Source organism: Balearica regulorum, chromosome 2 (genome assembly GCF_011004875.1).
Source record: "Balearica regulorum gibbericeps isolate bBalReg1 chromosome 2, bBalReg1.pri, whole genome shotgun sequence".
Classification (NCBI taxonomy): Eukaryota; Metazoa; Chordata; class Aves; order Gruiformes; family Gruidae; genus Balearica; species Balearica regulorum.
This window is the reverse complement of record NC_046185.1, coordinates 22,467,715-22,495,696: the sequence shown is the minus strand read 5'-3', so window position 1 is coordinate 22,495,696 and position 27,982 is coordinate 22,467,715. Positions and strand designations below refer to the sequence as shown.

General features: G+C 39.1%; 1 protein-coding gene across 1 annotated transcript; it reads left to right on the top strand.

The window, feature by feature from the left end:
- The first annotated feature begins 20 nt into the window (after positions 1-20).
- DCAF13 (DDB1 and CUL4 associated factor 13) lies at positions 21-27,299 on the top strand. Its single transcript, XM_075743551.1, has 11 exons — positions 21-142; positions 3,057-3,256; positions 4,533-4,640; positions 5,441-5,530; positions 6,429-6,584; positions 7,296-7,373; positions 11,227-11,309; positions 14,344-14,508; positions 17,899-18,034; positions 25,673-25,836; positions 26,747-27,299. The coding sequence occupies exons 1-11, from the start codon at positions 73-75 to the stop codon at positions 26,832-26,834; spliced, it is 1,338 nt and encodes a 445-aa protein (XP_075599666.1). The 5' UTR covers positions 21-72; the 3' UTR covers positions 26,835-27,299.
- The last annotated feature ends 683 nt before the right edge of the window (positions 27,300-27,982 follow it).

Below are 27,982 nucleotides of genomic sequence, written 5' to 3'. Positions count from 1 at the left end.
CCGTACATCCGGTCACGTGGGCGTGCGCGGAGGAAGGCGGCGGAAGCGGTCGCGTGTGCGGAGGCGACGAGGATGCGGGTCAAGGTGCTGAGCCGGAACCCCGACGACTACGTCCGCGAGACGAAGCTGGACCTGCAGCGCGGTGAGCGGGCGCCCGGGGCGGGGCGCGGCCCGTTTGCCGCCCCCCCGGGAGGGCAGTGGCGGCGCAGGGAGCGGGCTCAGGTGCCTGCCGGCCCAGTCCCGCTGCTGAGCTGCCCTCGGGACAGGGTGGCAGCCAGCTGCGACCCGCGTAGGGCTCGGCCGGCTGCGGTCTTCCCTCCCTCCTTGCCGTCGCCGGGCTGGGCCGGTCGGCGGCGGCGGCGGTAACGGTGGCGGTGCGCATGCGCCCGGGCGGCCCGCCCCGCTCCGCTCCTCGCGTGAGGCGCTGGGGTGCGGGCGGGGCCGTGGTGCGCTCCGCGGGGCTGCGGGCCTTCCCGCCGGCTGCTGCTGCGCGCTGCCCGCCGGCAGGCCCTGCGAGAGTCTGTGCCGGGCGGCGGGGTGCGTGCGGAGGAGAACGCTGGCCGCCTTGTCACCGGGCCTGGCGGCTGCCGAAACCTGGGACTCGGGGTGCCAGAGCGTTGCCTGGAAGCGCCGTTGAGGGATGGAGTGCCGAGCTGGGGGGGTTAGTCACCGTGCTCCGAGGTTACCCTTAGTGTTACCTAGGTTGCTCTTAGCAATCTTTTAATCTTTTACACTTACTACTGTTTCTTTCTTGACACATCTCATCCCACTTCTTGCATATCCCTTGTTAAAACTGGTGAAAATCCTGTAGAATTTACTCTCTTTTGGATGCAGCAGCTGTAGCCTGGTAGGTGAGATGGCTCTCCGTGTCCTGTCCTGCTCATGCTCCATAGAATTGATCTTACACAGTTGCACAGTTTCACCTCTGTAATGTGATAGAAATAAGGTTTAGTTTCTACCTAGTGTAGGAAATAAAGTTTGTAAAATAGCCACTCTTTGTCAGAAAGAGCAAGAATAAAAACTATGGGCCTCTTGGATGTATTAAATCAAATTGTTTTGAGCAGGACAATAGACCTGTATTATTTTAAATTGCATTATGCGTCATTATTTGATTGAATTAGAGGTAGGTGCCTATGTTGTGCAAAGTACCATAACTAACACTTTCTAGTTATTTAATTGTGGTTATATACATGGAAAAATGTTATTGGAGTTATCCACTGGGCCAGTAGCTGAATACATCTTAATTTTCTAAGTGGCATTTGTTTGTAAGCTGTTAAATCAACTTCTCTGTCATATTACAGGGTGATACAGAACTTAATTTCATCAGAAATTTTAGAGGGTTTGATATGTATCAAATAGTCTTTTGAAACCAGCAGACTGGACTAAGTATCAATTCTTAGTGAATAATCTGTTGTCAGTTGCTCTACTGGCTTTTGAACCTTTTTGCATGGAATGGAATGAAAGAGACAAAAACCAGAAGCACAATGTCAATATCCACTGTCTTTCTCAATTTATTGTAAGGTTTATCTATGCAGGTGGTTACAGAGACACCCTTGTTTGAAGCTTGTTGGATGTAAACATTCTTGTCTGGGAAACCAGGTAGCGTTAGCAGAGGACCAAGCTAATGAATTGTAGACTCATAGAATGGTTTGGGTTGGAACGGACCTTAAAGACCATCTAGTTCCAACCCCCCTGCCATGGGCAGGGACACCCTCCACTAGACCAGGTTGCCCAAAGCCCCATCCAACCTGGCCTTGAACACTTCCAGGGATGGGGCATCCACAACCTCTCTGGGCAATCTGTGCCACTGTCTCATCACGCTCACAGTAAAGAATTTTTTCCGTATATCTAATCTAAATCTCCCCTCCTTCACCTTCAAGCCATTCTCCCTTGTCCTATCACTCCATGCCCTTGTAAGCAGTCCCTCTCCAGCTTTCCTGTAGGCCCCCTTCAGGTACTGGAAGGCTGCTATAAGGTCTCCCCAGAGCCTTCTCTTCTCCAAGCTGAACAACCCCAACTCTCAGCCTGTCTTCATGGGAGAGGTGCTCCAAGCCTTGGATCATCTTTGTGACTTCCTCTGGACTTGCTCCAGTAGGTCCATGTCTTTCTTGTGTTGGGGACTCCAGAGCTGGATGCAGTACTCCAGGTGGGGTCTCACAAGAGCGAGGGGCAAAAATCACCTCTCTCGATTTGCTGGTCACACCTCTTTTCATGCAGCCCAGGACACGGTTGGCTTTCTGGGCTGCAAGCGGACACTGCCAGCTCATGTTGAGCTTTTCATCAACCCACACCCCCAAGTCCTTCTCCTCAGGGCTGCTCTCAGTCCATTCTCCACCCAGCCTGGAGTTGTGCTTGGGAATGCCCTGAGCCACGTGCAGGACCTTGCACTTGGCCTTGTTGAGCTTCATGTGGTTCGCATGGGCCCACCTCTCCAGCCTGTCGAGGTCCCCCTGGATGGCATCCCTTCCCTCCAGCATGTTGACAGCACCACACAGCTTGGAGTCGTCGGCAAACTTGCTGAGGGTGCACTCGATCCTACTGTTCATGTTGCCGACAAAGATGTTAAACAGCGCCGGTCCCAATACTGACCCCTGAAACTAATGAGACTGAGTCTCATTTGTGAGCCAGGGCTGGCTTGCAGCTGACTAAACACGAAGAGAGCTGGGACGCTCTCTTTGTGCATGTCCATGTAGCTGTGTCCTTTCTGTGTATGTTAGAGTTTAGTGGTAGGAGGTTGGTATTGTTTCTTTTATTTTTTTTTTTTTAAATCATAGTTGTAAGGTATCTGCATCTTCCAGTTTGTTGTGTACATTCATATCTTCCCTTGAAAAAGAAGTCAAATAATTTCAGAGTTATTTCAGACTAACTATGAGCTTAAGTGAGCATACTACTGATTCCACGGGCCAATTCCAAAACAGTAGGAATGGCAAAAATCTTAGTGTTGCAGAAAATTCTCCCATGGCAGGAATATCAAAGAGAAGATCTTATGTATTCAGCTTACCTTGAACGGCATTACATACCATGGGTTTCTAACGTGTGTGTTACTCTTACTGCAGTTCCAAGAAACTATGACCCTGCATTGCATCCGTTCGAGGTTCCACGAGAGTACACAAGAGCTCTGAATGCAACAAAGCTAGAACGTGTGTTTGCAAAACCCTTTCTTAGCTCACTAGATGGCCACAGAGATGGAGTTAATTGCATGGCCAAACATCCAAAGAGTTTGTCTACAGTGCTGTCTGGAGCTTGTGATGGAGAGGTAAGCTGTGGTTTATAACCACAACAAACAAGGTACCTTTCTTTCTTCTTTTCCTTTTTCTTTCTCGCCTCTCTGTGTGGTTTTTTTAAATTATTTTTTAAATGCCTAATGCTTACCTTTCTTTTATGTCTTTGTTCAGCCTGATACCCTGTCTTCTCTCAGAAGGTGCAGCTTACCCAGTTTGGGGGAGTGTTTCTCAGACTGCAGGTCGTAATCTCCCAGCATGGAAAGGCAGCACCTTTCAGCTGTTTAGCTGTGAGCAGAGGGTGTGACATTCAGCTCCTTAGGATGGAGCAGTGAGCGTTAATATTTACAACCCATAGTGATTGCTTTTTGCTGCCCACATGACCCACCTCTTCCCCTTGAAGTTAAACTGCTGCAGATTAAGATGATTACATGAAGTTAGATGAGCTACAGAGAAGGGGCACACAACCAAAAAACTTTTGGAATAATAACTTATCATGTTGCCTAAAAAATGCTAACCCTGTATTTGTTTGGTTGTGTTACATAAATATTACAAATAGCAAGCAAGAGCACTTTAATTGGAGTGAGTTGCAGAAAAAAAATTGCCTGTCTTCTCTGTCCTCTCTCACCCTTACATTATTCATTTGATAGTACTTGTATATTTTAAAGGTGTCTTCTGGGTAGCTGGTTGCTTTCTGCTCTTTATAGAAGGTACATACGTCATGCAGTAGCGTAGGGGAGATGAACCTTTTTGGAAAGGAGAGGAATAAATTTATACGAAATGTTGGCCAGATTACTTATCCACTGATAGAGCGAGTAAAGTACTGGATACTATAAATACATACAAATACAAAAACTGACCTCCGTTTCTTTGTTTTTTAAGTGGGCCCAAATGCTTTGAAACAGAAACCTCTGTGAGAGGTGGACATCTGTGTAAAATGGTACAGCAACTGGACTGAAAACATTGTTAGTTCCAAAGGCTTGTGCTTTTCTCTTAAGAGGGGTATTTTTTTTGCTGAAATTATCACTGCTGCTGTTTTTTAGCAAGAATTCTAGTTCAAAAGTAGCAGAATGCAAAAATGCAGTAAGTATACAGCTTGGGGGGAAGGGGTGAGAAGGAAAGAGCCACGCTTTTAAAAAATTTTTTCGGGAAGGGAATAATTAAGTAGTTTTAACATAAAATCTGACCGATGTTCTAGCCAGCTATTCCATTTCATTACAACACATGTGATCTCTTGTACTTGAATTATGAACTGCAGTTGTGTGCTTAGAAAATGTAAATAACAACAGAATACTTTTCTGTTTTTAACAGGTTAAAATTTGGAACTTGACCAAACGACAGTGTATTCGTACTATACAAGCCCATGAAGGCTTTGTTCGAGGCATGTGTGCTCGTTTCTGCGGTACATCGTTCTTTACTGTAAGTATAATGTGTTGCCTTAGTGTAGCAGTACAGAGTGCCTGTTCACCATCTGTTTTCCAGAGAGCAATTTACTCTCTGCCATACAATATTTAAATATTGTATGAATACATTTATTAAATTTGTCAGTGAACCTGACAATTCTATTTCTGGTTAATTTTTTTTGATGCTGTGATATGGGTGTTAATCAAGACTATGGAAGGGATAAATACCAGAAAATTGCTAATGGATGGCCAGGTAATTAAAATTTGAGTAAACTGGTTTTCATTGTAGTAGTAGTTTTTACTGCTGAGCATGATGTTTTATGGTATGGAATACTCCTTTGGCTGATTCAGGTCATCTGTCGTGACTGTGTCCCTTCCTAGTCAGTTGCCCACATGTAGCCTGTTCGCTAATGGAGGAGGCAGAGGTGATGACTGACTGTGTGTATGAAATGCCTTGACGCTGCAAGCACTGTTCTGCAATAGCCAGGACACTGGTGCCTGAACAGCACTGTTTTGGCCACAAATCCAAACCACAGTGCCATGTGGGCTGCCGTGAAGAATGTTAACTCAGTTGCAGCCAGATGATGTATGTGTACGTTCTCAGTTTCTGGCGAAATACTATGACAAGGAGAACTAATCTTCAGCTTGGAGGTATAAAAAGGAGCAGTGAATAGGCAGGTGAGAGCACTTATTTCTGTGTATGTCATACATCATTCTCTTTTGAAAGGTTTCCCGTACTTAATTGCAAAGCACACCTAGTAAAATAAACAGAAAACGTCTACTTAAAACTGTACGTGCTTTCTCCAATATTTCCAGGTTGGTGATGACAAAACTGTGAAGCAGTGGAAAATGGAGAGCCCGGAATATGGAGAAGAGGAAGAACCTATTCATACAATTCTTGGAAAGGTAGTAAATCTAAGTTTTGATTTTTCCCACATTCTTCTTTTGAATTAAGGTTGAACCAATTCTTACCTAGCTTTTGGAAGAGAGAGAAACAGTTTGATATCACTGATTATCATAGTGGGTTGTAAGGTGATGGCATCAAATTTTATAATGGCACTTTTAAAGTGTTTTCAGGTTTTTATTACATTTAGTTTACGTGTAACCGCAAAGGAATATCTCACATGCCCTCAGAGACTGCTTAGATCTGTCTTTACTCATCATCCCTTTCCTGCAAACTGGTCAGATCTTTCTGTAGTCTCTTTCTCTTCAGATGTGTTGCCAGTGCTTAGTCTGCATTAAATGACTTTCTTTTCATGCCAATACCTCACAGTCATTCAATAAAAAATTTTAACTTTACATCTTTCTTTTTGACAAAAGCAGACAAAATCAACTTATAAATTGAAAGTATATATTTTTAAAGAACAACATTAAATGCTTTTTTGTAAATAGATAGTTTGAAACTTTTAATTATTGTAATGTCTATGGAATCTGTTCAGGTCCCCACTGAAAATTTGTAGTTGTACCCTTAAAATATCCATTTGCTTTAAAGTCAGCCAGGAATTTGTAAATGGGCTTCTAATACTGATTCCATTGTAAATTAACAAGAAATCCATGTGGGCACACTAAGTGAGTACATGGAAAGCTAGTCTATTTTGTAAGGGTACATCCGATAAGATTTCGTTTCTGGTAGCAGTGGTGACTTGGTTTTCAGTAATATAAATGAATAAAAACATGGCAAACTTGATATGCAATGGTTTGTTGGGTGGGGTTTTTTTTTGTGACAGAACATATTTGCATATTTATGTGTATGATTGGTTTTGTAAATTGTTTTGAGTGGGTTTTTTTTTTCCTTCTTTTAAAGACAGTGTACACAGGAATTGATCACCACTGGAAGGAAGCTGTTTTTGCCACATGTGGCCATCAAGTGGACATTTGGGATGAGCAAAGGACAAGTCCCATGTGTTCTCTGACGTGGGGTTTTGATAGCATAAGCAGTGTAAAATTTAATCCCATTGAGGTAAACTTTCTGTTATATATTGGAAATCAATATTTTTCTTGATTAGTATAAGATCTAAACTCTGACACCATCTTTAGTGTTTTTTTCCAGATTTAGATTTTCATATGTGTGTTAACCTAATATTTAGGGGAGGTATATACATATATTTTTATGGCTATATTGCTTTGGAATGCAGTACCATATGTTTTAATCCTTCTATCTTTTGTCCCTGTTAGTGGCTGACAGGAAAAAGAAAAGTAGGGTGATCTTTCTGCTCACAGCAATACACATCCCATGCCTCAATCACACAATGTAGGTGTTACATGACTGTGGAGCTCTCATCTGTTCCAGTACTGTACCCCCTGTGACCAAGACTTCTACCCCTCTTCATGGCAGAACAATTACATTTGATCTTCTAGAGCAGTTCCTATATATCTCTTGGCTGGGCTTGTTCGTAGATTAAGTGCTTATGAGGAATTGCTTGTTACTTCTGAAGTAGAGAGGACTGGGTAGATCCTGCATCTTACAGAGGAAGTTATTTAAAATGTTTGTGCTGAATAATTAGCTGCATAGAAAGAACGATGAATGTATATCCTTGACTGAAAAAGGAACTATTTGACTACCAGATTTGTGAAATAGCTTAGGTATCTAATGTAAGCCATTAACCATACTCTAGAAGTATTTAGAAGACCATACACACTGGTTTTTTGGTTTTTGTTTTTTTTTTTTTAGACATACCTTTTGGGAAGCTGTGCTTCTGACAGAAATATTGTGCTATATGATATGAGGAAATCAACTCCATTAAAGAAGGTAATCTTTTTAACAGAAGCTTATGGCACTAATAATCATACTGAATATGTAAATAGTCTGTAACTGTTGATGACAGCAGAGAAAGGGAAGTTCTGAACTTGTGAGTTCACTGAGTTTTCACTGTCTAATTTTGAGTCTTTCAACTGAGATTGAATTAAAGTTAGGATTTAAACCATGCAGTTAGAAGGGCCCTTTCCTGCATTCAAACCGCCTGTCATGCTCACTCTGTTATAATTCTTGATAAAGTGCCTGACCTGACAGCAATTTCACAATAAGAACTTTATGTTCCTATATTGCATTCTGTCTATGTGTGATTTTTTTTTTTTTTTCTTTCCTCCTCCTTGCCAGAAGAAAACAAGGTAACTCCTAAGGCATTTCCTTTCCACAATTGGAGAGCCTTGCTCTGCCTTTGAAAAGCTGGCTGGGTTTTTTTTTTGTTTGTTTTTTTGTGGGTTGTTTTTTTTTTTTCAAGGAGATAAACCCTCCCCTATGCACCTAGTGTAGACATTCAGAAATCCTTTGCAGTGGAATCAAAATTGTATTTATATGTGGAATTTACCAATGGCATGAAGATTCCTATTTATCTTTAAGAGAATGTATGTATTTATTTCAAACAAGAAGCTTACACTCATATTAATCTTGATCAAGTTCAGTAGTTTTGAATCCCAGAACTATCTTAACAATTTTCTTCTTGAAATACAAGTTCTGGCTTGTGAATACACACTCAGTATCCTTCTGGTGTGTTATGTACCGATACACACTCAAACACTATAATAGTACTTAACTTAGTTGTAGAAATAGGAGTGTTGTTGGCATAATAGTATTTCTTTCTCTCCCTGTGCCCCAACAATATTTAATGAAGTTTCATTTGGGCCACTGAGACAATGCTTGTAAACAATTGTCAGTGACACCAGTTGGAGACCTGAATGTTGAAATGAATACAGCCAGTGCTGTAGATCTGCATTTACAAGGATGTAGTCTGAGCCTTTGTGAAGTTTGAATCTAACAGAATTTTACATATGTGTATATGCTAAATATGTAAAAGTATATATGCATGTGTGTATATACATGTGTTCAGATATTTATATATGTGTATCTCGTGTAGTAAGTAGCATGCTTACGTGCATTTCCTGCTCTAAGAGTAAAACACTGACCACTTCCTTTACATCCATGGATGCAGTGCTGGGTTTCCTGCTGGGATAGGGGTGACTCTCCCGTGGAGAGGCAGGTTGAATGACCGTTTCTGCTTTGAGAGCTAAGAGCTCTAACTCACAAGGGAAGGGTGCTGCTTATTAGAGGTACCTTACCCATGTATGGGCACTGGCTTCTAGCACTGCTGCCTTCCTGGTGTTTGATCAGCAAAGTAGCTCACACACTACCTTGAATTTGGAACTCAGTGGGAGTCCCTTCCTTAACAGAAATAGGAGTACAACTTTACACACTGTGAAGCGGTAGCTCTCTTGCCCGTTTGTCCTGTCTGTGAGTCTTGAACTCTTAATTTCAAAGAGGGATGGATAAGATGGTGAGATGCTACCTAAGTGCAAAATAAGAACTAGTCTAAAAAAACTGGGGAAAAGATGAAGGGAAGCACTCCTGTTGCATGACAAGAGGACGATATTTTAATAGAAGTTGGTGCACTTTGAAAGTTATTCTTGTGCAACCTGTGGGATCACTGGAAAGTTCAGGGTGTTTTAAAGATAGCCTTTAGCATTTTAACAGCTGACAGGAACCGTGTTATCCATTGCTTATAACATTCTTAGCTGTTCACTTCAACCAAATACCTTGTAGGTGGTAAAGAAGGACAGATTAATTATTTGGGTGATCTGGTTTTGTGTTCAAGTAATTGCAAAATCTCCAGGCTGACAGTCTGTAAGTAAGTGCTCACAGTTAAAATAAACAAACCAAGATAGCCAAGTCTTCAAGGACTTCACAACTTTGACTTGCCTTAATAAGGGCTTTTGCTTATGAAATGACTAAGTGTATCTACAGTTGATTAAAAATAGTGTCAAAAGATGCCTCTGCTCTGGGTTTAGATAGTTCTGAAATGCTATTATTACTGTATTTACAGCAGCTTAAATCACTTCCAGCCCAGGTTGCCTTACATAGCTGTTACTGAATATAAGGCTAGAACTGTACAAAGAATCCTTTTCTTATGCACTATTTTAATTTCAAATGCTACTGCTGAAATAAACTGAATGCTTGTAAATTTGGGTGAGAAAAGAGTGAAGCGAGATGCAGAGCATGGTCTGTGACAAAACCTGACCCCTTTTGAAAAAGAGCTGGATTTTTCAGCAATGTTAGAGTTATTTTGTGGCATGATTTAAAGTATTTATTATACATACACTGTGTTAACATTAATCGTACTCATTTTGCAGTCGCTGACGAATTTGGCCAGGGAAGAACGAAGAACCCTGCTTATTATTAGCCTCCCAGATATGTGCAAGGTTTATAACTAGAAGAACAATACTGAAATCAGAACAAATTCTAGTTGTCACATTACTGTAAACATAGGGCCTTTCAGTAAAGTCACTTTTAAAAACAGAGATCACTTTAGACATCTGATGATTACATTCAGTTCTGGATGCATGTAGTTTCTGGAAATGGGCAGTGTTTTGCAGCATAGACTTCATATTGAACAGGATAATGTCACAACTATATTTTGTTAAATGTATGTAAATTTATGGTGTTTGGTATAGTAAGCTGAGAATAAAATGAGTTTGGAGTACTGTAGTGCTACAGATCCAAATTTCAGGATTTTCAATTAGGATTATGGCTGGCCTGGAGCATTGTGGAAAATCCTGGTTTAGAGTTCTTCAGTTCGTTAATAAGTTGCTCTGTAATTGTATATCTACTTTGTGTCAGGCATACTGTAGGCGATTTATTTTTAAATACAACGGTTGAAAGCTCCTCCAAGACTCGGCAGAAGCCAAAGCTGTTGTGTCGCACAGGGTGTCAGATGACCTCCTCCCTGCCTCCCCTTCTCCCACAGGGGCCCAGCTGTTGCTGCCACAGCTGTCCTCCAAGGTGGAGGCATCCGACATACAGCTTCCTAATACCTCTTGTCTAATCCACTGTTAGCAAAGTAGAAGGGTGTTATTAGGCTGTCATCAGCTGCCTTCCTCTCACTTCGGGGCAGACTGGCTCCTTTGTAGCCTTATGCTTATTAGCAGCAAGCAAATCTTACAAGTGTGTAGCAAATACACTGCTAATACAGTGGTAATGGTGAGTAGATTACAACACAGAAGCTTCTACATACATTGCTTGGCACTTCAACAAGAAATGACAAGTGTCCTGGAGGATTCATGAACTGCAATTTCAGAGATAAAATAATGAAGGGATAGTAATAACTAGGAAAACATAAAAATGTTATAATAGCTTTGCAAATGCTGGTTCACAGCATCAATTAATGACTATATCCCTTGAATACCATTTAATTATGGTGTGTTTATAGAATCATAGAATCTTTAAGGTTGGAAAAGACCTCTAAGATCATCAAGTCCAATAGATTACTTAACTAAAGGTTCCTGTAAATATGAAGTGAATTTTTTCAGAAGTTCCACGTTTACATGTTGACCACTAACGTTTCCATGTTAAATGATGACTTAGAAGAATTTGCTTCTACGATGACTTACAGGGGAAAATTTAATTGTCGTGTACCACAAAGCAGTGAGCATATGATGGACAGGAATTTCTTGAGTTCCAATTCTAACACTGCTAAGGAAGCGTTCTGTCATGTCACTGTTCCGCTGTCATAATTCTGTAAAGTGCTTCCCTCCAGTAGTATAGGAAGTTTTGAACTGTAGGGAGTATTTTACTGCCTATAACAAGGTAGCAATGTGTAAATATCTTTCAGGTTATCTTGAACATGAGGACAAATACACTGTGTTGGAACCCCATGGAAGCTTTTGTTTTTACTGCAGCAAATGAAGATTACAAGTAAGTGTGGCCTTGCTTTTTGATAATCCTGATCATTTTAATCTGTATCTTGGTGATTTATCATAGTGCTAAAATGATTTTTTTTAAAAAAATCACCTAAACTCTAAATTTGAATCACTTAAGTAATAACCTAGAGAAGTGTAGACTCACTGATTTTTTGAAAAATAAATTGATAGTAGACTGCCTCTTTCTCTGTATTTCAGTACCTGGGGTGGAAAAAAGCAGTGTAACTTAGAAAAAATGTAGCTGAACCAGTGCAAGTGTAACTTGCAATGGGACCTGGAAAATAAGTACTCTTGGTCCAAACTGAGGCAATATAAGTGTTTATTTTCTTCCCAGCTCTTGTGACGCTTGATATATTGTACTGATCAGCTATTTTTATGAGCACGTTTCATCAAAAAAAATTAATCTTTTATGAAACAGTTCCAGAGAGTGCAATACTTATCCTTTCAATGTCTTAGAGCAATTTTTTATTTTTTGAACAATACTATTCATGTGAACAGCTAATCTGATATTGAAAAAGCTGTCTCTTCAAAACTAGGCCACTGCAAAATGTGCTCCATATCCTTTTTCCCAAGAAGTCAGCGATCTAACAATAGATCGCTGTTCTCTTCTAGAACATACGAATTTTATCACTTATCTTAAGGCTGTTTTTCCAAGGAAATGGAATCTGACCCAGACCTTGAAAGGGAGTGTTGTATCTCATGTACTGCTTTTCACCTATTTTGGTTGTGGTATGGTAAGGCTACCTAATCTGTTTGTTTATACATTTTTTTATATTTTTTTTCTTTGATAAACTAAAAGTGGTAGCTGTTACTGTCAGGAGAAATTGTCCTCTTGAAAACTGAAGCAATTAGTATAAGCACAATGGCAAATGTATATATCAACAATGCACATGCAAGTGTTAGCTGATTCTATGGAGTAGTGGTTTTGAATATGATGCTAGCATACTTCTTCTTAGGGAATTTGGAAGGAAAAAGCAATAGTTGCCAATAAACTATTGAATAAGAGACATTGAATTAATTCCAATTATGCATTCATCTGCAGCAAAGAGGGTGAGAAACCTGCTAAATTATAAATTTTTAATATAGTAGTTCTAAAATAGTATATATCTTAAGCATGTTTTTCATTAAATCCTTTGTAAAGCACGTTTACTTATTGGCACTAGACGAATTAATGACCTACTCAGTTACTATGCCTTGCTATGTATTGATGGGCTTGTTGATTCAAAGGGAGTACAGGTAGAGCTCACCTGAGCTTCGAAGTGCTTAAGAGCAAACCAGCTGTGCTCCAGCAGCTGTATGTTTATTTTTAATGTAATGCTTTTCGACAGATAATGTGCTCGTATCTCCATATATTGAAGGACCAAGCTTTCATTGGACTCCTGCATTGTCTGGCCTAAAGACAGTTAGGCTGTAGGAAAGGGTGCTAACCAAATGGGAACTTCAGAGTAGACTCTGAATTACTAGGAGTTCCCAATATGGGAATATTGTGGTGGGTTGACCCCGGCTGGAGGCCAGGTTGCCACCAAAGCTGCTCTATTGCTCCCCCTTCTTAACTGGAGAGAAAATATAATGAAAGGCTCATGGGTTGAAATAAGGACAGGGAGAGATTGTTCACCAATTACCGTCACAGGCAAAACAGACTCGACTTAGAAAAAACAGAGTAGAGCAATGAGAAATAAACCCAAATCTTAAAACACCTTCCCCCACCCCTCCCTTCTTCCCAGGCTCAACTTCACTCCCGAATTCTCTTCCTTCTGCCCCTCAGCGGCACAGGGGGACGCGGAATGGGGGTTGTGGTCAGTTCATCACACGTTGTCTCTGCTGGTCCTTCCTCCTCAGGGGGAGGACTCCTCACACTCTTTCCCTGCTCCAGCGTGGGGTCCCTCCCACAGGAGACAGTCCTCCATGAACTTTTCCAGTGTGAGTCCTTCCCACAGGCTGCAGTTGTTCACGAACTGCTCCGGCATGGGTCCCTTCCACGGGGTGCAGACCTTCAGGAACAGACTGCTCCAGCGTGGGTCCCCCATGGGGTCACAAGTCCTGTCAGCAAACCTGCTCCAGCGTGGGCTCCTCTCTCCATAGGTCCACAGGTCCTGCCAGGAGCCTGCTCCAGTGTGGGCTTTCCACAGGGTCACAGCCTCCTTCAGGTGTCTCTACCTGCTCCGGCGTGGGGCCCTCCACGGGCTGCAGGTGGACATCTGCTCCACCATGGACCTCCATAGGCTGCAGGGGGACAGCCTGCCTCACCATAGTCTTCTCCATGGGCCGCAGGGGAATCTCTGCTCCAGTGCCTGGAGCACCTCCTCCTCCCCCTTCTGCACTGACCTTGGTGTCTGCAGAGTTTCTCACATCTTCTCACTCCTCTCTCTGGCTGCAAAAGCTGCTGCTAGGTTTTGGGTTTTTTTCCCTCCTTAAATATGTTCTCACAGAGGTACTACCACTGTCATGGATGGGCTCGGCCTTGGCCAGCGGTGGGTCTATCTTGGAGTTGACTGGCATTTGCTCTGTCAGACACAGGGAAAGCTTCTAGCAGCTTCTCACAGAAGCTACCCCTGTAGCCCCCCACTACCAAAACCTTGCCATGCAAACCCAATTCAAATATCTAGAAACCTTGCAGAGTTGAGAGGCTTGCTATAATGATTCAGTGATGCTTGTCCAAGTTCAGTTTATATGCTTACATCTGAAGATGGAGTAAAGGAGGACAGTGTGGGTGGTTGGAGAAATAGATTTGGTCAGTGACCCATGAACAGATGATGAAGGGAACAGTGCAGACTGTTCTTTGACAGTGAGCAAGAAACCTAGGTCTGATTCAGTAACTAAAGCATCTGGTTAACTAACTTTTTGCAAGCCCTAAACAATGTATCATTCTTTCTTTTCATATGTTATGAGCAGTTTTATAGAGTTGCCTCTGCTATATGGATCTACCCTTAAGTGTGGTTTATGCATGATTAAAGTAGTTGTTCAGCAAAAAAGTACTATTTAGTTAGGAGTTGTTAAGATACTAAGCTGTTGGTGTATTTATTTTAAAGCTTGTATACTTTTGATATGCGCTTTCTTGAATCACCTGTGATGGTGCACATGGATCACGTGTCTGCTGTTCTTGATGTGGATTATTCACCCACCGGAAAAGAATTTGTCTCTGCCAGCTTTGATAAGTCTGTCCGCATTTTTCCTGTAGACAAAGGTCACAGCAGGTGAGTGATTTTATACCTTTGTCTCTTGCTGTCATTCATTCTAGTGACCTCCCTCTCTAGTACTCAGAATTTTTAATTCGTTCATTAACATCTTCACTGGGGCATTCACTTCTGTGAATATTGAAATCTTACTATGTGTATAATTTGAGATTGACAGGTCATGTCGTTGACATAATTCTGGAGTATGTATTAGGGTAGAACTTCTTCTTAACAGATAGCAGTACTTAAGCAGTTTTGGATTAAAATTACAGTCTATGATTGTGCTTGAGTGTACTCATTTGTATTTTACCAAGATGAATCTCATTTTATTTCCCTCTATAGGTATCTTCAATGTTTTTAGGTCACTTTGTACTGTATCTGTCACCACTTAAGTTTGTAGTGCCTTACACATTATAGCATTTGGTTTTCTAGGGACTGTCTTCATCCTATATGGATGATTGCTAAAGATGTTATGTGAAAAGCATTTTTCTATAAATTCCTCAGGATCAGTCTGGGACACTTTTGTGATCTGTTTCAGTACGCTTATTACCTTTTGGTCATATTTTGTTAACCGGGTTTTGATTCATGTGACAATGCTTTGAATACAATTCACTTTGAATTAGTTTTTCATGTAAGATTTCATAAGGCAGTGTATTAAATATTTTGCTGAAGTACAGATTGCATCTACTGTGTCTCCATTATTTATTTTTTTTTCAGTTTGATGAAAATTGAAGCAAGTTATCAGATCTGTCTGGTATCATTTGTTTTTCATAAACCTACCTTCATTATTCTCTGTTGTCAGTTCTTCCTTTTTTTTTTTTTTCTTTATTCTAACTTTATTTTACTTGCAGTTGCTTTCCTTTCTCCAACCTCAGCTCCCCTAAAAGTTGCTACTAAGTCAAGTTCTAGGTGGTTTGCGGGGTAGAAATGTTGAAATATTGATTGGGGGAGGAGTATATTTTTATTATTGATTGATGCAGTTATGTATGTATTATTCAACATAACTGTTTGTGTGCTCCTGTACTGCATTAAAGATGGAGAGGGCCTGTATACATTTTCCTTTGTATGTAATCTACAGGTAGTTTTCATTTTCTTCTTGTCTTGAAATGATATTTTAAATGTAATTAGGTTAGGAGCTCCTGTGTTCTACGGATTTTCTTTTCTATGTAATAGTTAAAGCACATCTTTGGGGGGAAGTTTGCAGACCCTGTAATGCAACAGTAAAAGGCTTTATTCCACATTATAGCAGATTGTTGCCAAGGCCTGTGGAAGCCTGTGGAAGCAGATTGTTGCCAAGGCCTGCGGAAGCAATTTTCCTCTTTGGTCCCCCTTTTTTCCCCTTCTCTGCAGTGACCATAAATCTAGTGAGGCAAAGCCTTACAAATGAAGAACATAGCCTCATATAGGTGCACTAGGGCATCCTGGGACACTTAAAATTCTTTAGAAGCTGGGCTTTTTTAGAATTGCACAGTTGAAATGAATCCCATGGAATGGAGAAAAGTCTCCAAATGGAAGATCTGATCTCACTTGGAAAACTGAGAGGGCGCTTAGGAGTATCTGTAAACAAGGATCCTGATGGTATTCCAGTTTTGACTTTTGAGCTTCTGTCGGTCTGAAAAACTCCTAATTTCCATTGCTTTCTATTTTATTTTAAATTGAAAATTTAAATTAGGAAATTGATTAGCCATAAGAAATAAGATTTATTATGAAGTTTATTAAATTTAGTAAATTCTTGGTAAACAGAACCAGATGCCTGTGTGAATTTTTTTAAACGACAGATCCAGGTTATTTAGCCATGTTTTGTGTTTTTTCCTTTCCCTGAGAAAGATACTTAATAACTTGCGATGGCAGCAACAGGAGAGACAAAGGCTGAAAATTCAGAGTAAGGGAAGGAAAAGTACTTAGTTCCCCAAAGGTGGGTGAAGAAAAGCTTTGTTACTGAGCCAGATAGTAAAATGGAAGTAAACATAAAAATGCTTATGAAAATGAGTAATGTGCACACATGCTATTAAACATCTGCATCAGTAAAAGAAATGATGTGAGTATTAACGTTTTCTGAAGGTCCTTGTGCTCAGTCTTCCACATGGTTGTTCTTGTAGAACATCACTTGAGTGTGAATTACAAGAGGTAATTAAGCTTAATGAAGCTTATTTAAGGTGATATATTGATTACTTTTGGTTTTTTTCACAACCCCTCTAGCTCAACCCCAGTTTAATTTTTCTGCGTGTCTTGCATAGGTGGTGTTTCCATATTTCCTTTCCATTACTGCTTGGATTTTACTTGTAAAAAAACCCAAAAACCAAAACCACTAGTCCATAAACTGCAATGTGTGACTGATATACCAAAGGAGTGGGTATTAGTGGACAATAAGTACTCCTTACTTATTCTTCACCTTTAGAATGCTAATAAATAATTAAAATTATGAGAAAAATGTACTTAGTCCTGTATTTTTATAGCAGAAATAAAAGAATATTATTCTGCTTGTTTGGTACATACTTAATGAAAACTAGATAAGAGTTTAAATGTTGGTTTAAATGTAATATGTAGAAACATTTTTGAACACATGCCAGTGCTTGTTGAGCAGGAGTCTGAATCCTTTTTTTTACTGGCTGATACTTCTTGTTGAGTTCTTGTTTGCAGGATGGAGACTTTTCTTTACGTTTTTACGGTTTTAAAATTTTTCCTACGAGCCCTTTAGACAATGATAAGTCCATTTTTGGGGAAAGGAGGGAAATCACAATACTAGTCCACTGCCATGCCATAAATGGGCAGCTGGAGGGGTTTATTTGCTGTTCTCTTATTCGTAACGGTGGTGTCAGATTCTTTGGCACCCATTCTTCTGCAGTCCCATTCTGTAATGCTTGATCAGTGTAACAGCATATTAATGAAAATGATTTCAGGAACAGTATGCATATTGCACTGTATACCCAAGGCATGTTTTGCAGAAAGAGTTATTTTTTATTTACTGTAATTTCTATTGTGAGACAGTGGCACAGGTTGCCCAGAGAAGCTGTGGATGCCCCCTCTCTGGAAGTGTTCAAGGCCAGGTTGGATTGGGCTTTGGGCAACCTGGTCTAATAGAGGGTGTCCCTGCCCATGGCAGGGGGGTTGGAACTGGATGATCTTTAAGGTCCCTTCCAACCCAAACCGTTCTAGGATTCTATGGTTCTATGATAGCACTTATTTAAAAAGCATGTTATCCTAGGCGATCCTTTATCAGTCTAACCATCACACTTTGTTTGAATGTCTCTATATAGATTTAAGGTCAGCACAGTGTTTAAAAATCAGATTTTAAAACAAACAAAAGAATAAAAAGTTTTGCCTTGAACAGAATGCTTTCTGTTATTTGAAAGGTAATGTTGGTGGGAAAAGTGATGACAGATCGTTTAAAAATGTTTCTCTTTGCTTTAGGGAGGTATATCATACAAAACGAATGCAGCATGTCATCACTGTAAAATGGACTTCAGATAACAAATATATTCTGTGTGGCTCAGATGAGATGAATATTCGTCTGTGGAAAGCTAATGCTTCTGAAAAACTGGGAGTGGTAAGAGTTGCATTTTGCTTTTTGTTATCACAAGACATTTGGGTGTTTTGTTGTTATCACAAGACATTTGGGTGTTTTGTTGTTATCACAAGACATTTGGGTGTTTTGTTGTTATCACAAGACATTTGGGTGTTTTGTTGTTATCACAAGACATTTGGGTGTTTTGTTGTTATTACAACTGGTTAGCCTATTCAACTTCTAAAAACTTGTTTCTAAAGGGAAAGTGTGAAATTAAGAATTTGACGTTAGCACTGATGTGCAGTATGGCTCACTGTGTTTACTGCAGCTTATAATAATAAAATCACATGCCTCATTGCTACACAAGGTGACTTTTTTGGTCTTGTTTAATGTAAACAATAATCATCAGTTCTACCTAAACTAATTAGAGTGTTTTACTTAGGTGCTACAGGTGAGAATTCATCTCTTTGCACTAGAGAAAAAGAAAAAAATTATGGTTTGCCATACATAAGTCATTCTACTGAAGCCTAGGGTTACTACTTGTAAAAAGTTTTGACCAGCATGCGACTGGTTCGTGTGCAGTTCATACCGTGATAAGCATATGCATTGTAAAATAGTCCATTTGCACCGATGGATGCATAACTGAGATTGCCCACTTGATAGCTGAGAGTTAAATAGGTTAAGGACAAACTAGTGTGGTGTCTGAAGTCCATTTAATTCAATGTAAGTCAGTTTGGTTGAAGTGTTCCTAGTAAGAACAGACATCAATCTAATCAGATACATGTCTTTTCAGTTACACTTCTTCAAATGTTTATGTATAGACAAAGCCAAAATGTTCTATTACAGTTACCACTTGCATATATTCATCTGCACAATTGTATTAAAGTATTGAATGACTTTGGAGAATGAATTTGACACTTTGTCTGCTGGGAGTAATCCCTTTATGTTGTTTTATATTGTTATGGTATTTTGGAGGTGCTTACATTGCTTTTTCTGAGCCCATCAGCATAGCTGTCAAATAATGCTTGGGGGAATTTCTACTTGATGTTGTGAAAGATTGAGGGGGGAGGAAAGGGAAGCTGTAATTCAGGCAAAGAATATTGTACAGTTAAGGGGATGGATCTATTGCATAGTGAAGTCTAGGGCTGCTTGTGTTTACCAAATGCTCCATCAAGTTATAGTATCTGTGTAGGAGGGAAGTGGAGCAGAGCTGGGGTAGGTGGCAGGTGAAGGGAGTACTTAGGGCTACAATGAGGAATGGGATAATTCATGGACTGTTTCATGTGCACTGTGAAGCACTGGATATGGAGTAGCACAGCTAAAACAATGTGTATATCTTTAGCTATGGCCCACCATAGGTATTTGGAAATCCTATTATTTTTCTTGTCTTTGCTGTAGAGCTATAGCTAAAAAATTCACAACTTTGTAACCTGTACGCTGTTTATGTTTACAGTTTACACAAGAAACTACTATTTAAGTTGAATTTCGTTAATGGAATAACTTTTTTGTTGAGGGTGCTATTTTTTTTTTTTCTGTACTGAATTGATTCTTGGGATTTTCCCATGTAGTGCTTCAGTCAAACACTTAAATCTTTCAGTCCCATACTTGCTGATTCCAAGGACTCCATAAAGCTCATTGTAGACTTTACTTTTTGATTTAACTTTTATGTTGAATTTGCTTATACAGTGTGGTTTTGGGCAGAAATATTACTTGTTTTCCTCTTACTGTATCCGTATGCTCATGGGAACGCCCTTTTCACCTAGTTTTATAGTATTAACTGAAAATTTCTGCCTTTATTCACTATATTCTTAGTGAGAGAGCATGCTGGCTCTAAGATACTGTTCTGTAACAGAATTGCCTGATATTTTTGACATGCATCTTTACTCTGTGTCGTTTGTGTGAAGGACAAGTGGGTAAAAAGAATGTCGAAAATACTATTTTGATATAGAATGATGCCTAACATTTTCAGGTGTGAACAGAAAATTCACTCTATTGACTACTAGATGGCATTGGCTCCTTTTCTTATGAAAGGGTAAAGAAACTTGGCTCTGGGAAGTAATAGGCAAACTCCTGCATCGTAGAAATACTGCGTACCAAAAGGACAACTTAGCTGTTGTTTAAGTATTCGAAATGTTGAGTGGTAAATTACCTTCTGCTGTTTTCTGTAGTATTTGCATCAGTGAAAACTGGGCCTAAAATAGGCACTACCAGTTGTGAGTATCGGATGTTGGATGTGGTCTGCACATTAATACTCTTGTCTTCCTTGACCTGACAACGAATCTTACATAAAATAGCCTGTCCTTTTTTTTTTTTTTTCCCCTGTTTGTAAGTACGGTGTTTCTGCTTGCCACGCCTCTTGGAGGCTGCGCGTACGATTCAGTTCTGCTGTTGTGGGATCCTACAAATACAGCTTTTGTGGTGTGCACGCGTGTCAGGGTTTGTAAGCATTTCTGTCAAAGCTCTTTGGCTATTGGCTCACAAGAGAACTACATCAATAGCTAGCTATAACACACAGGTCAAGTGGCATGTGATTTGTTGTTTTTGTTTAATTTTTTGTTTGTTTTGGGGGTGTTTTTTCCTATCAAAAATGAAAGTTATCCCATCATTCAAAAGACAAAACTTGTCATCCTGTCTTAAAAAAACAAACCTTGCAGCATCAAAAGATATCTTGAGAAATCAAAATTATTTAGAAATACAGGAAGAACTTAAAAGGGACATAGTGAAACTGCTGTCATTTTACATGGATGATGCTAATGAACTTGTAAAGAATTATGTTGTAATAAGAAGAGATTATCTTTCACATCCCCATATCTTCTGTGGAAATGTGTTCAAGCATGATGGTGTCGAAACCTTGAATTTAGTAAGACGCAGAATTTGGATATTAAATTAGTAACTGTCTGAAGCTGCTACAGTTGTTAAATTTTTGTTTTTTTCAGAAGCAGTATGAAATTTTATTTTTCAGATGTTTAGAGAGTAATTGTTGCTAATAGGACTTAAGAGTGGAACCTTTATGGCTTACCATGTTCTTGGATATACCTTGGAAATGTTGCTTGGATTCAGGCATCTCTGCCAATCCTTGTTCGATCCAACCTGGTAGTTCCTGTGATTCTTAACGTTGCAACTGTTAACGGCTATTTATTAGGTTCCACTGTTTTTCTTTAGTACCTGCTCCTTTTTTAGAAGATTGATTGTTCTTATCTTTACAGACATATGCTTGCTCATTTTATAAATGTCCAGTTTTTCCATAGTCTGGCTATTTTTTGAACACTTTGAATATTCAAAGCTGAACATTCAGTAATTCTGTCGGAAGTGTCAGAATGTCTTAAATGCTTAGTTGCTTGGTCTGCTATTTTTCTTTGCTGAGAAGATTTGATTGAATGACTCATCGAAAGGTCACTGTATTTCTGATAAAATGCTAACATCTTGTAATACATTGTATTTTAAGATGGATATTTTTGGGGTGGGGGTGGATGGAATCCAGCATCCTGAAAGAAAAAGAAAAATGGTAATAAAACTTTTTTTTTTCTTTGAGTACTTAGTCTTAGTTGTTTTTGGCATTGCTGGGTTCCAAGGAAGTTGTAGTGAATATATAGTGCTTATGTTATGACTGATGAACATTTATCCAGTTGGAAAGTTGTACTTTCTGAACCGTGGCTACCCTTGCAGTCATCAGTTCTGACATGCATGTTTCTTTTGGGTTTTAATGTATTTGGCATCACACTCATAATTCAAAATCAGTGAAACATTAAAGTAAGAATAGAAGTCTCTGGAGGAGCCAGAGGCATACTGTGTCTCCACTCCACTGACAGTTAAGTCTGCAAGGTTTTACATAGTGGTAAAAAATCCCAGTTCTCTCTGGAGCTGCTGCAGAAGTTGCTTTAAAATAATTTACAATGTTTAGTTTTTTCAGTAAAAATTGATTAAATAATAAATAATTGTTATTAAATAGGACTTAACAGGTGTTATTTTTAAAGCAGTAAACGTCTAGCTCTGCATGTCCAGAAGCAAAAGACTCAATTAAACAAGATCTACACTCACAGTTCTTAGAGTGTAAATGCTTAGTAACGTTACTTCTGTGAGTAACAGCTGCAAAATTTGTCTCTGTTATATTTCCAAAGTAGTTAGGAATTAGAGTACTGGACAATTGAAGAAGAAAATTTTCTGCTTGGGAATGATTTGTATTTTAGTAAGTGTGAAACTAGCATGAAGAGTGACTAAGAGTAGTGGAGCATAGGTTTGCTGCTTTCTTACAAGATGCAGAAATAAGAGCTTTTGAGTAAGGACTGAAAAAGGAGAAAGTGCGGTTACAGGTCTTGGTTTTGATCTAGCAAAGTGCATTAGCAGGAGTGCATCAAAGCTGTCTAAGTAATTGTATAGCCTTTCAGTCTGCTTCTAGTGTACAGTTCCATTTTGTGAGATAAGGCTGATAACAAGCAGTACCAGATATTGTGTGACATGACATTATTTTCATAGTGATTTTTGGGATACAACGCACACATAACTTCATCCCTTTAGTTACGATTCTGTGCTTTTAACATTTACGTTGCTTTTCTTTTTTGTCGTCTATTTAGATGTAAAGAAGGCATACATTTTTGGTCCAAGGAAACAATGAGTAATAAACTTTATGGCAATAAATTTAGGAAGGTGTTTTCAGCACAGCAATAGGAAAAAAATAAAGACAAACCATGGCGTAGAAAACTGCTGGGATGCGTTTGCATTCTAAAAATATGTTGCGTCTGTGCTGTCTGCCCTAACCTAGAAGGGCAACCTGGACAGGATAGATAAACAGCCATTTCATATTCTCATGCTGAATTACAGGAATCTTAGTAGTGTGGAGTTTTAAATACTGCACAGTACAAATACAGCCCTCTTTAAGAGGAGAATTTTTTTGTTAAAGGTGGTTTTAGCTCTTCAATCAGGTTTCTGGAAAAATGCTTACCTTCTTTCTGCTTAATGGGAAAAATAACCAGCCTCTTTCATCTGGAGGGAGGAGAAAGGCATGGGCAGTTTACTTGAGGACACATTTTCCTATTGCTGACAACTTGGTTGCATTTTAGAGTTCTTTGTCCCCCTTTTTCACTCTAGGTATTTGCTGTGAAGTACTGTTGTGGTAATGGTACAAATCAGCTGCCTTTCTGCCACATAATTCCTATTTCCCTCATATAGGAAGTTGCACATTCACTTTTGGAATGTACAAAAAAAGGGTCATATGTCATCTTTGAGCATGTCTTCCACTTACGATGTCATATAAATCCAAATTTATTATATTGTATTATATTATATTGTATTATATTATACATTATTATATTATATTATTTATTATATTGTATTATATTATAGGTGTTCTAGTCCCTGTATACATACTCTGTAATCCTGCTCAGTGGTGCTATGTTTACGGCATCTTCTCCAGCTCAAAGCAGAAGGGGCAGTAATGCGGTTCTCTTGAGTTGTTGACCTTGACTTTTGTAAAATGACTTGCACGAGAGAGGTTGGAATTCAGTGCGTTGTTGCAGTTTGCTTTCTTAGCTATTGGCTGTCTCTCATCAATCGACAGAAACTTGTCATTACTGCAAAATTTTCTTTTTACCGTCATGTAGAGATGGGTGGACATAGCGCAGGCTGGTATATGGGGAGCTGGCATTGTGTAGTTGGATGGAAATTCACCAGCTGCATGCCTTTCTATACACCACATTACACATAAAAATGGAATCAGACTCAAACATAACCACCTTTTAATCTATATTAATTTTTTAAATAAGATATCTTGGATGTATCATTAATTTACAGATTCACCTCTTGTCTGTAGAATTTGTTCTCCTTAAATTAAAGGAAAAATCATTGCATTTAATTAAAATAAAAGCTCTTTAATTTGGATTATGTTGGCAGTTTTCTGCAGAGTGGGAACACCTGGGATTTATTGAGAGTGAACCAGCTATTCAGGCTGGCTTGCTAGAATGAGTTTCAGTAAAGGGTTGTGTGTGTGTGTTAGTTTTAGTGGGTTAAGATTGTAAAATTTACTTACTTGAAATTTGAGAGGTCATGATAACTGTAAGTAAAGCAGAAGGATTTCTCTTTTTACAAATAAGAGGGTGTGGAGAAACAAGATCTCTGATGCATGAATAGGAATTTTCTGAGTGATGAGCAACTCTGCATCTGGTACCTGGTTTCTTTATTGTCCCAAAGGAGAAACTCCTTTTCCTTATGTTTTATTAATACTTGCTTTCAGACCATTAATGATATTTCAGACCAAAATTACCTGAGTGTGATATTTGTTTTTTCAGTATTCATGAAATATTCTAACAGAAGTCACTTCTAAAAGTGACTTCCCGACTGGAGAAGAAATAGCCGATTGCTGATTTCAAAGGGGGGAAAAAAGCATGTTTCATAATAATGTAGGTGGAATTCCCAAATTTTTGTGTGTAATAAAGTTGTTGGTTTTGTTACTGCTTTCTTTTTGTTGTTAGTGTTTGAAATTCAGGTTCTGTTTTTCCTTGAGAAAGTAAGAAATTAGTAAAACTGAGTCATTAGCGAAGCTGAATAAATAGAAGTTGTCTGAACTATTGTTTTGCTTTTAATACTTTGAGCTCAGGTGGTAGTGGATGAAATAAATGCGGAAGGGCAAAAAAACTTGTGCCGCTTTGAAAATGTGAAGGATTTTAAAATGTCTAAAGTATTGGAGTTATATGGTGTATTTTGGGCAGGAGGGTAGAAAGGATAGGATTATGTTCTGTTAATATTTAATATTAACAGACTTTCTGTTTGTATGAAGGCTCACTAGTCTGAAATGCAACTTGATCAAATTCAAAATATAGAGAGACTGATATTCCTCATGAAGCAGTGCATGCTTTAAACAAAACCACAGCACACACAGGATTTTTTTTTTCCTTGTGATAAATAAGCATTAGGGCTAAAGGAAATGTGCCTAGTTGAAAAAAAAAAATATCCTCCGTAGGTTAGCTGTCAGGAAAAAGCATTTCTTACTTTCAGTGTTTCTAATGGTGGCTCAGACCATCATAATTTTAAACATGGATAAAATTAAAGTCTTTTGCAGTATTACTAGCTCACCTGTATTTCATGTGTTTGTGATACTAAGATATTTTTAGCTGCCTGATGAAAGTTGGAAGTCCCTGTGTGCCGTAGAGTCAAGCTAATACTTGAAATCTGATACGTGCACTGTGCTTCCTAATGGATCGAGGCGCTGGCTAAGATTTAGGCCACCTAAAGAGCTGTCTGTAAAGCTGTTCATGAAGACAATTAATTTATAGTGTTTGTACTTACACTGGCTAGTGATTAAAATGCCTGCAAATCTTCGTTTCATAGCAAAAATTGGACATCAGCAGTGGTTAGGAAAGCAGGCAGACTCCGATCAAAGATGTTTTACTGTCAGCTATTTCTATTCTCTCTTGTTTTCTGTACAGCACACTGAAGTCTAATTTTCAGGGAGTAAATTCAGTTACTTCATTGAACTTGGAAACTGATAATGTATTGTGTTTTAAGCATTGGGGCATTGTTGAAATTGTAGGTTTTTAATACCCTAACTCTGAAGTTCCTGTGGTTACAGCCATTTGCTAGAAGGAAGCCATTTGAATTAAAAGTTAAAGTTTTGTTTTGTAGAGAAAATCGTGACAGTTAAAGCCCTGTTCTTTTATAACATGCTTGTCTCTGTTGTTTTCCCCATAGCTTGCACCACGAGAGAAGGCAGCTATGAATTACAATCAGAAGCTAAAGGAGAAGTTCCAGTATCACCCAAAGATCAGACGCATAGCTCAACACCGTCACTTGCCTAAAAGTATATATTGCCAAGTCAAGGAGCAGCGTATCATGAGAGAAGCTCGTCGGCGAAAGTATGTCTTCAACTTCTGGCTTTGTTTTCTCTTGGTCTTAATAAAACGCATCACTGCAGTGCTGTAGCAGTGATGTGTGGGAGGAACAAGTATGAGCTATGTTTAACATCTGAATAAGTGAACATGAACTACTGGATTGATTAACCTTTGATTATAAGGAAAATGTAGACAAGAGCCAGGAGCAGTGAGAACTGGCTGCTTCCCAAAAGTCCACTGAAGAAATGAGAGCAAATACCACATTGGAAGGAGCCACAATGCTCTGTTAAGCATGACATGATGCAACATTGCAATGCAAACAGAATGGAGTGGTTTGTGTGTTTGGAGGCTCTTTTGTTCTGGGGTTTTTGTGGTTGTTTTTTTGAATGCCAGACTCCAAGATGAGTGTTTTCTGTCACCTGGATCATTGCTATATTGGAATTTCTAGGAGCAGAAGCTGACATACTTTGCTATAGCCATTAAATTAACAGTAAAAACAAAAAGTGGTGGGGTTTAGCCATCTTTCTCAGCTGAAAGACTCTATAAACTTGAGCAGCAAATCCTGTTGACAAGAAAAACAAGTAAGCTGAGCTCCTAAAAGGAGGATTGATTTGAAACTTTTTTAAATTAGTGTCATGGTTTAACCCCAGTCAGCAACTAAGCCCCACACAGCCACTTGCTCGCTCCCCCCATGCAGGAAGAGGGAGAGAATCGGAAGAGTAAAAGTGAGAAACTTTTGAAGTTTTATTTTTCAAAGGAACAATCCTTCTTCTCAAAGGAGGAAGTATGGGGCTTTTGATTAATAAAAGCAGAGCAATTCTTGGTTTATTTTTTAATTGTGGGATATCTCTGTTAGTAGCCTAAGGAGGAGACTAGTATTAGTTAAATCTTTGTGCTGGCTACTGAACTTCATTTTCCTGTTTTTTGTTTCTAGGGAGCTGAATCGTCGGAAGCACAGCAAACCAGGATCTATGCCATTTGTGTCAGAGAGGAAGAAGCATATTGTGGCAGTAGTGAAATAATTGTTTTCATGTGTACAAAATGTCACAATGAAAGAAAATGTCACTATTGAATGAATCCACTGTACAAAATTTGATGGACATTGGTAAGACAGCGTATGGTTCCAGAAACATGGCTTTTCTTTCAAGTATACACATGCTCTGGTTTCTCAAGTCATCGTCTGCTTTGGGTAGTCGTAAGAATTGGCCCTGTAATCTTTATTGCCACTTGCCCGTCTGATGTTACTGGCCCAATGCTGTGTACTGCAGTGGAGTTTGACCCTTTTGATAGAAGCAGGTAACTTGGAAGTTGGTGGAGGGTATCTGTAGTTCCAATCCCATTCCTTGGTACTGTTAGAACAAAAGAAGGATGAAATCAATTCAGATTTGTCAGAGGCACAAAAACCTGCTCCATACAGATTTATAAAACCATTTGTCCTTACGTTTGGTTTTTTAAACAAATCTAATAAAGTAACCAAGTGACCTTAAGGCAGTGGGCTAGATCTTGATTATTCCAACTGACAAATATACTGTGTTATACTTACTACAGTACTACCTACTATTTTTCTTTTATGGAAAAGGAATTCAATGGGTTTCTCAGACATTTGTAAACATATTTATAGTTTTGTTCTGTCTTCTTAACTAATATTATATGACTTGACAAAACTTCAGACTGTTGAAGTTGCTAATATTAGTAATAGCATAGTTGAATAAATATCTTTTTTCTTTAGCTTATTTAAAACTGCTAAAATCTGGATGAAAGATGACATAAAGCCCTTTCTTTTAAGTTTATATAAAAAAAATAAAAGCTTCACATTCCACAAGGTATTTGTAGCCCAAAGTTCTTTTACTCTTTGTCTGGGAAATGTTCTGCTTCTCTTCCAGTGGGATAGACTTAGCTTTTTCCTGAAGATATTAAGGTGATCAGAAAACAATTCAACTAGGTCTTCTAGGCTGAAGGCTTCTCTTGCAGAAATATGAGATGTAATAACTGTTAGTGTTGCTTAAAATCTTCCATACAAAAGGATTTTTTTAAGTCTTTGCACTACTATGCAGTCTGTAACTACACTCCCCCCCCTGCCCTGAGTTTATGCACAAAAAAACCAATTACGAACTCAAATAGAATAAGCTTTGTAGTTTAACTTTTTTTTTTAATCTGGAAATTGAGCACT

Bases quoted from the DNA above. Each gene is read 5' to 3' on its own strand.
- DCAF13 (XM_075743551.1), top strand. From the start codon at position 73: ATGCGGGTCAAGGTGCTGAGCCGGAACCCCGACGACTACGTCCGCGAG. The intron at 5,531-6,428 runs GTAGTAAATCTA...CTTCTTTTAAAG, and splicing joins TTCATACAATTCTTGGAAAG to ACAGTGTACACAGGAATTGA. The intron at 11,310-14,343 runs GTAAGTGTGGCC...TTTATTTTAAAG, and splicing joins GCAGCAAATGAAGATTACAA to CTTGTATACTTTTGATATGC.